At 38.1% G+C, this 9846-nt stretch overlaps 1 protein-coding gene across 2 annotated transcripts in view; it reads left to right on the top strand.

Moving 5' to 3' along the window:
- Nucleotides 1–583: 583 nt before the first annotated feature.
- XRN2 (5'-3' exoribonuclease 2) overlaps nucleotides 584–9846 on the top strand; it is a 78669-nt gene continuing 69406 nt past the window's right edge. Inside the window, exon 1 of one of the 2 annotated variants that reach the window (XM_086701560.1) lies at nucleotides 584–765. In XM_086701560.1, coding sequence (XP_086557686.1) covers nucleotides 691–765 — 75 coding nt within the window. In that variant the 5' untranslated portion in view covers nucleotides 584–690. The remainder of the gene's footprint in view (nucleotides 766–9846) is intronic. The other variant, XM_086701559.1, reaches the window with a different exon arrangement.

Here is a 9846-nt window from a genome sequence, read left to right as displayed (position 1 = left end):
ACGTAAACGCTCAAAAAAAACAAAAACAAAAACAAACCCCACTAGATATCAGCAATTGCACTCATAAATGTACCTGGAAAGTTGAATTAAATCCTGAACTCCGGTTAGATTCCATTTTTTAAGTATTTAGAGTGAACTTATGCAAACCAGCCATCATGACGGCAAAATATTTAAAAGTACTCCTTTTAATAGTCCAGGTATGTACAGCATCACAAAACCGAGAAAAACCAGGAAGCAGAAATAACGAGTGGGTTTACATGCTGTAGTTCTACTGTGACTTGAGATAGGTTTGAAAGAGGTGATCAAACCCACAAAGAGCTCCCCTGGGATCTGCGGAGCGCCAGGACTCAGCTATGCCGGGAGCCGGGGATAGCTCAGCGGGAGCCGCGGCGAAGTCACCGCCGGGGCCCCTCCCACGACTCAGACGCGTCACAGCTCTGGGCCTGGCCCCACCGACCGCAAGGGCTCGGAACCCGGCAGGGCCACCCCCTTCACCTTCCGGCCGGCGGCCTAACCCCACCCCCAACAACAGGCCAGTTTACGCACCAAACGGCGCAGTCGTGACGTCACTTCCTGTCGCCGGCGCGCACGTGGGAGGAAGTGCTAGTGCCCGCGGTTGCCGCTGCCGCTTGTGTCTTTGGTTACGTTCGTCCGCGGGTCGGGCGGCCGCCTCCGAGCTGGGCAGCTGCTATGGGAGTCCCGGCTTTCTTTCGCTGGCTCAGCCGCAAGTACCCGTCCATCATTGTCAACTGCGTGGAAGAAAAGGTGAGGAGGCTCCTGACGGCCACCCCGCTAAAGCCTGGCGCTCCGGCACGTCTAGGCCGCGGCCCTTGGCGCCCGCCGCCTGCCCCTGGGGCACGGTGCTCGGTCCCGCGCGGCTCTTTCAGCCCTGCGGACTGCGGTGGCCCGACACGCGGTTGGGCGCCGGCACCCAGAGTCTGGACCCGGGCCAGCGGGAGGGGCGGGGCGAGGGCCGAGAGGGATACGAACTCGCCGGAGGGCTGTTACTCCCTCGCCCGCTTTCTCCCCCCGGACCGGAAGGCCCCGCCCATGGCTTTGTTTCCTCCGGCACCGCGCGTTGTCGTTTCTGGAGAGACTCAAAGTCTTTTAGGCCACTTCTGGCGGGTCCGTTGAGTTAGCTGGTTAGGGTTGCACGGATGCTGATCCCGGCCTTTAACAGCCTTGTAAAGTAATCCCCGGCGGCGGACTTTTGTTGTTTACTGTTCGTGACAGAAAGGTTTTCTCCTAGTGTGGGAGGCTATTTGTTGCTGTTCAACCCTACGTCGAAAGCAGTACCTTAGAAACGTCTAGGACAAGATAGAAGTCTGATAAGTGCCCCCTTCTCTAGGCAGTATGCTTGTAAACATTTTCGGAATTCCTGAATGCACTCGAACAATACACTTTTTGTTGTTACTTTGTTAGTATACATGTAGACTTGTGCTCATTGTTTAGTTTTGTGTTTACTGTTTCCGTGTTTCCAGTCCAAGTTTGGTTTTGTACTCTGAATTAGAATTTCTGGATTGGGAAGATTCAGGGACACATCATCATGCCTCTCACCCCTTCGTTTTTGAAGGAAGTACGCATCCGTCACTGAAAACATTTCTTTTGCTAAAGCTGTTGAGGTCTTGATTTTTGCTGATTTTCTATCCAAGGAGGAATCGAAAACTTTGTTTTGATGATATTCCTTGTGTTTTTGTCAGAGAAACTGTTAAACTGAATGCTCATTTCCTTTGTTTTTAAAACTTTCATCAAGCTTTACTAACTTGGATCTTACTTCGTTTCTACTCTGCAGTGATAACCACTTTTAACTGTTTTCGTTCTAAGTATCATGTTTATACCTGATTTATTTGTTTTGGATCTAGCTGTGGAATTCCAGCTGTGATAGATGAGGATTTAGGCGCTCATGCAGCACCCCACCTGCCCCCCCTTCTAATATTAGTACGTCACCATGTTTCTTCTGTGGGTAAACTTGATAACTTTAATATGCCTTTTTTTTTTATTGGCTCTCCTATATAAAGTATACCTTGAGTTTTCATCATCTAAGCTTAAGTATTAGCTTTTCTACCCCTGCTGCCCTTATTCTTTACCCCAAGCCTGTCAGTTACATTTTTTCCCTTATTGGCATCCAAAATTAAATCGTCAGGGCATTGGCTTATACTGGTTTGTTTTAAAAGCTGAAAAAATCAAAAAGTATTGTCGATTATTGTCACGATGCTGATTTAGGTTATGTGCTACTTTTGTCTTAGTGTTGCTTTTCTCTTTTCCTGTTTATATGGTTCCTCATCCAAACTGCCGGTTGTCTCAGGTATTCTATCAAGTCCTCTTTCTTCTTGGAGACTGCTTTTTGAGGTCTTTTATTTCTGTGCTGTCACACCTGGTTATTTATTTAGGCTTGCTGGAAAACTGCTTCTTGAGGTTTTTACAAATTCCTTTCTTCTGTTGGAGGTAGTTTTCTGATCATCATTTTTGTTGGCTTAAATCCTTCCTTGGTTTTTATTTTTAGTTGAATTCTTAAGAAATGTTATGTGAGATGTGAGTTTTCTGAGTCCATTCTATCCTTGTACACATTATTAGCTAAGCATAGTTTGAGTTTGAAAATTTGTTTCCCTCAAAACTTTGAAAGCATTGTTCTTTTGACTTCTGTCATTCATTGTTGTTGATGAGAAATTCAATGTTAATGTGATTTATTTATTTAACCAATACTTATATAGTGTTTTACATGTTCTAAGTGCTGTTCAAGGCACTATACAGAGAAGTTTATTAAATCTTCATAATAACCATATGACTGCTACTGCTTATTATTATTACTACCGGTGAGAAAACTGAAGCACAGAGCACTCAAGGTCACTTGGCTAATGGGTGTTTAAAGCCAGTGTCAACTGGGAAAGACCACGTTCTTTATCTCTGTTCTGCTTTTATTCTTTTGTAGTTGATCTATTTTTCTTTCTGGATTTTTAAAAAATCTTTATCTTTGGTAGTGTAAGCTTCCATGATTATGTACAGGTTTTTTTTAAAAATTAAATTCATTTTGAGCAGTACTTGGTTGACTTTGAGTCTGGACACTTGTGTTCTTCAGTTCTAGAGAATGCTCTTTGATTTTTTTTTTCTTGGCCTTTTCCTCAGCCCTCTGAATTCTGGATACTGGTCCTCCGATTGATTTTTCTTTTCTCTCTGTTCTCCACTTCCCCTCTCCCTTTTGCAGCTTTATTGAGGTGTAATTGACCTACTGCAAACTGTGCATATTTAAAGTATACAGTTTAATAGATTGACAAATGTGTACGTCTATGAAACCATCACCACAAGTAAACATAACTTTAAGACATTCCATCTGCCCCTTTGTTTTTTCTCCTTAAAACCCCTCCCTGTTTAAAACATTTATTCATTTTTGAGAGTGAGAGAGACAGCACGAGTGGGGAAGAGGCCAAGAGAGAGGGAGGCACAGAATCTGAAGCAGGCTCCAGGCTCTGAACTGTCAGCACAGAGCCCGACGTAGGGCTCAAACTCACGGAGCTGGAGATCATGACCTGAGCTAAAGTAAGATGCTTAACAGCCTGAGCCACCCAGGCGCCCCTGCCTTGTGAATCTTTAATCAACCCTGGTGTCTCTAAGTTTTCCTTTTCTGCAATTGTATATCATTGCATTGATACATTGTTTCTTCTCATGCAGGTATGGAGTGCCTGCTACCTTACATACCACAAATATTGAGATATTGTGTTTTTCATTTTCATTCAGTAACATTCTAATAGACTCTTCGGCTTCTTTGGCCCATTGGTTATTTATAACAGTGCAACTTAGTTTTCAAATATTGGGGATTTCCAGACATTTTTTTCTGTTCTTGATTTCTAATTTAGTTCACTGTCAGAGAACATACTTTTCATAATTTTAGTCCTTTTAAAGTTTATTTGCTTTGTTTTATGGCCCAGAGTATGGTCTTGGCAAATGTCATTTTGCCTTAAAAGAGATACAGGTTCTGCTATTGTTGAATGGAGTGTTCTATAAATGTTATCATGCTGGTTGATGGGACATGGAAGACTTGAATAACATTTACTGATTTTGTCCTTTCAATTACTTGATAGGAGCATGGAAATCTCCTGGTATATATAATTATTTGGATTTGTCTGTTCTTGTTTCATTTCTGTTGGTTTTTGCTCCTTGCATTTTGTAGCTTTTTTATAAGGTGCATAAATGCTTAACATTGTTATGTATTCAATGAATATGCTCCTTTATCATCATAAAATTATCTTTTTCATCCCTGGTAATATTCTTTGCTCTGAAATCTTTGTTCAATATTAAGATAGCCAGATCTTCAGACTAGGGTAGCATGGTCTATTTCCACTCTTTTTTAGTCTCTTTGTGTCTTTATATTTAAAGTGTTTGTGTTTATAGGCAACATACAGTTGGGTTGTGTTTTTTAATGCTATTTGATGATATCTGCCCCTTTTTTATTGTGGCAAAATACACATAACATAAAACTTGCCATTTTAACCATTTTTAAGTGTAGAATTCAGTGGCATTAAGTATATTCACAATATTATGAAAGTATTGCCATTATTAATTTCTAGAACTTTTGCATCATCCCAAACAGAAACTCTGTACCCATTAAACAATAATTCTCTGTACTTCCTCCTCCCCTACTTCCTGTCTTAAGAATTTGCCTACTTTACGTACCTAATGTAAGTGGAATCATACACTTTTCATTTTGTGTCTGGTTATCACTTAGCATAGTGTTTTCAAGATTTATACATGTTTGCATGTATCAGAATTTCGTTCCTTTTTCAGGCTAATACCCATTGTATGTATATATCACATTTTGTTTGGACGCTTGGGTTATTTTTGCCTTTTAACTACTGTGAATAATGCTGCTGTGAACATTGGTGTACAGTGATCTGTATACATATCAGGGCTTAGGGTAGATGTCCGTAAGTGGTCCCTACTGTCAGTTCTTTGGGGTGTATACTTATGAGTGGAATTGCTGGATCTTTTGGTAATTCCTTTTACCTTTTTGAGGAACTGCTTTTTCTAGTCTCTACCTTGTAAGCGAGGCATTTAGGATATTTACGTGTATGGTTAGATTTAAATTTGTCATGTTTTCTGACTCATCTGGTCCTTGTTTCCATCTTCCAATTCCTCTGCTTCTTTTGGATTGAGTATCTTTTATGATTTCATTTTTTCTCTTCTTTTGACTTTTTAACTACTCTTTATTCATTCGGCCATCAGTTTCTTCACTTTGCATCCTTGGCTTATACAGTCCTCTGTTCATTAGATTTCTCATCTTGAGAAAGTGCCTTAAACTCTCCTAAAGTCTAAAGAATTAGTGCTTCTTGCATTCCACTGCACTGCTCCCTACAGTCTGGTCATTTCTGTGTGAGAGCTGAAACCAGGCAGAGTGTTGCCTTGTTTGACCTCAGTTGGGAATGTGCATGTTGGTGGACTCAGATTTTTTACCGCTCTGCTAATGTTTGTGAATGAATGTGGGAGTGCTGCAAATACTGATTTGGGGGTTACCAAAAAATGTTTAGTAAGGAGGTGAATTTGCAAATACGGAATTCATGAATAATGAAGATCAGTGGTATGTATATCACACAGGGTGGTTGTGTGAATTAAATCACTTTAATATAAGTTAAGTGCTTCAAACATTGCTTTGTACAGAAACACTTGATATTTCAAAATTTTATTGCTAAATTAAGTTTCAGGAGTTTGTATGCCCGGGTAAAAGTGGGGATATTTTTGTGTCTAACTCTTGTGTAGTGTAAAATTGTGCTCTGTTTTCACGTAGTGAAACCCAGGTTTCCTACCCTGCCTTTTTTCTCTTCTGTATGATTGAGTGAATACTTTTTTTATGACAGGCACTACTCTAAGGGCAGGAAGGACAATAATTAAGGAGGCTATTGGTCCCTGACTCTGCATTCACTTTTCGTCAGTGTAATATTTTGGGGGGAGATGACTACGTTTTTAGGCAGCTTTATTTAGATATGATTCACATATCATACAATTCACCCATTTAAAATTTAGAATTCGGTGGGTTTTTTGTATATATTCACGGATGTGGGCAACCGTCGCCACAGTGTTAGAACTTTTTCATCACTTCAGAAAGAAACCCGTACCCTATAGCTACCAACCCACTATTCCCTGCCCCTACTACTCCTATCCCTAAGCAACCACTAAGCTATTTTCTGTCTCTAGATTTCTCTACTGTGCCTTTCATGTGGATGGAATCATACAGTATGTGTTTTTTCTGGCTGACTTCTTTCATTTACTATGTTTTCAAGGTACATCCATGTTGTATCATGTATCAGTACTTCATTCTTTTTTATGAGTAAATAATGCTTCATTGTGTGGATATATACATATACCACATTTTATTTATCCATTTGTGTGTTGATGGACATTTGGTTTGTTTCCACCTTTTGACTTTTGTGACTAATGTGCTACGTTTGTATACAGGTTTCTGTGTGGACATGTTTTCACAGGTATATACTTAGAAGTAGAATTCCTGGGCTACGTGGTAACTCTGTGTTTGGTTATTTGAGGAACTGCCAGACTATTTTCCAAAGTGGCTGCAACATTTTAATTACCACCAGCAGTGTTTCAGGGTTCTAGTTTCTCCACATTGTGGCTAACATTTCTTATCTGGCTTTTTTATTTTGGCCATTCTAGTGGGTATGAAGTGGTATCTCACTGTAGTTTTGATTTGTGTTTCCATTAGGACTGAATGATACTGAGCATCTTTTCATGTGCATATTGGCCATTCGTATATCTTATTTGGAGAAAAGTCTATTCCTGTTCTTTGCCTGTTTTTAAATTGGGTTGTCTTTTGACTGAATTATAAGAGTTTTTAGAATACATGTTCTGAACACAAGCCCCTTAATAGATATATGACTTGCAAATCTTTTTCCCCATTTTGGATTGTCTTTCCACTCTCTTGACAGTGCCCTTTGAAGCATGAAGTTGTTAATTTTGATGAAGTCTAGTTGCTTGCACTTTTGGTGTCATATCAAAGAATCCATTGCCAAATCCAAGGTCATGAAGATTTATGTCTGTGTTTTCTCCTGAGAGTTTTATATTTTTAAGTTTTAGCTCTTAAATTTAGGTGTATCATCCATTTTGAGTAAACTTTTGCATGGGTCTAACTTCATTCTTTGGCATGAATAAACTATCCAATAGTTACAGCACCATTTGTTGAGAACTATTCTTTCCTAATTGAATGGTCTTGACACCCTTTTTAAAAATCGGTTGACCATAAGTGTATGGGTTTATTTCTGGTCTTTCATTTCTATTCTGTTGATCTCTATGTTTATCCTTGTACCAGTACCATGCTGTCTTTGTTACCGTTGTTTTGTAGTAAATTTTAAAATCAGGAAGTATAAGTCCTCCAATTTATTCTTTTTGAGGATTATTTTGTATATTCTGGCTTCCTCGTAATTCCATATGAATTTTAGAATCCACATCAGAGTGGATTCTTTATAGACTTTATATTTCTTTGGTTAATTTTAGTTCTAGCTTTTGGATACTGTTATGAATAGAATTGTGTTCTTGTTTCTGAGTTGTTCATTACAAGTGTGCAGAAAATATTTTTTTAAATATCATATCCTGTAACCTTGCTGAACTCATATATTCTAATAGTTTTTTAGCAAAGTCCTTAGGATTTCCTATATACAAGGTCACATCATGCAAACAGATAGTTTTATTTCCTCCTTTCCAATATAGATGCTCTTTTTATTTTTCTTGCTTAGTTGCCCTGAGTGAAACCTCCATGACAATTTAGAATACAAATGACAAAGGACATCCTTGCCTTGTTCTTGACCTTAAAGGGAAACCAACTACTTCATCACCATTTAATGTGTTAACAGCTTTTTTATAGATGCCCTTTATAGAAGGAACTTACTTTCTATTACTTTCTAGTTTGTTGAGTGGTCATTTGGTTTTTGTTTTTATCATGAAAGGGTATTGGATTTTCTCAAATGCTTTTTCTGTATGTAATGAGATGGTCATGTTATTTTTGTCTTTCATTCCACTCTTGTGACGTATTGCTCTAATTGATTTTTTGTTGTTAAACCAACTTTGCATTGCTAGGATAAATCCCATTTGGTAATGGTGTGTAATTATTTTTATGTATTGCTGGATTCAGTTTGCTGATATTTTGTTGACTTTTACATCGTAAGAGATACTAGTGTCTTATAAAAACTAGTAGTTTTGTTTTCTTGTGGTGTCTTTGTCTGGTTTTGGTATCAGGATAATACTGGCCTCATAAAATGTGTTGGAAAGTGATTCTTCCTTTTTTGTTTTTTGGAAGAATTCGTGGAGAATTGAGGTTAATTCTTTGAATGTTTGGTAGGATTCGGTGAAGAAACCATCCAGACTTGGACTTTTCTTTGTGGGTATATTTTAATTACTGGTTTTATCTCATATTGTAGGTTTATTGAGATTATTTCTTGTGTCATTTTTGTAGTTTTTCTGTTAACTTGTGCATTTCATCTAAGTTATTTAATTTGTTGGTGTACCATTTATGATAGTTTTTGTTTCTGTAAAGTTGTCAGTAATGTCCTCTTTTGTTTCTGATTCTAGTAATTTGAATCTCTTTTTCTAGGTCAAACTGGTTAAACATTTGTCAATTTTGTTGATCTTTTGAAAAAACCAACTTTGGTCTCAGATTTTTTTTTCCTCTTTATTTTCTGTTTTATTAATGTCTGCTATAATGTAATTTTTTCTGGCTGGCTTTGGGTTTAATTTGCAATTGTTTTTCTAGTGTCTTACAGTGGAAGTTTAGGTTATGGATTTGAGGTCTGTCTTAATATAGACATTTACGGCTATAAATTTTCCTCTGAACATTGCTTTGGCTCTATAGCATAAGTTTTGGTATGTTGTATCTTCATTTGCATTCATCTCAAATTATCTTCTGATTTCTCTTTTAATTTCTTCAACCCATTGGTTGTTCACGAGTGTGTTGTGTAATTTCCACATGTTTATGAATTTGCCAAGTTTCCCTCTGTTATTTTCATTTCATTGTGGTTGGAGAACATATTTTGAATTGTCTCTCAAAATTTTTTTAAAAAGCTTCATGTATTTAAAAAGTATTTTTTACAATAGCTTTTTATTTTGTTTTATTTTATTCTATTCTATTTATTTATTTTTTAAGTAGGCTTTACGCTTAATGTGGAACCCAATGTGGGGCTTGAACTCAGGATCCTGATATCAGGGCCTGACTTGAGATCAGTAGTCAAATGCTTAACTGACTGAGCCATCCAGGCGCCCCTCTTATTTTTTAATGGAAGTATAGGTAACATACAGTGTTGTATTAGTTTCACGTGTACAGTGTGATTCAACAATTGTATACATTACTCAGTGCTCATTAGGATAAGAGCATTCTTAACCCCCTTTATATGTTTTATTCATCCCCTCATCCACCTCTCTCTGGCAACCACCAGTTTGTTCCTGTATTTGAGTGGGTTTTTTTTGTCTTTTTGTCTTTGTTCATTTGTTTCTTAAATTCCACAAATGAGTGAAATCCCGTGGTATTTGTCTTGTGCTGTCTGACTCATTTCACTTGGCATTTTACCCTCTAGGTCCATCATGTTGTTACAAATGACAAGATCTCGTTTTTTTTAATGGCCGGGTAATATCTCATTGTGTATGTATACCACAACTTCTTTATCCGTTCATCTATGGATGGACAGTCAGTTCACTTCCATACTTTGGCTGTTGTAAATAATGCTGCAGTAAATGTAGGGGTACATATATCTTTTTGAATTAGTGTTTCTGTTTTCTTTGGTAAATACCCACTAGTGGGATTAATTGGATCATATGGTAATTCTGTTTTTTTAATTTTTTGAGGCACCCCCATACTGT

The sequence above is a fragment of the Puma concolor genome, chromosome A3 (assembly GCF_028749965.1).
Source record: "Puma concolor isolate L17-30 chromosome A3, mPumCon1.1.hap2, whole genome shotgun sequence".
Classification (NCBI taxonomy): Eukaryota; Metazoa; Chordata; class Mammalia; order Carnivora; family Felidae; genus Puma; species Puma concolor.
This window is presented reverse-complemented; position numbering and strand designations above follow the sequence as displayed.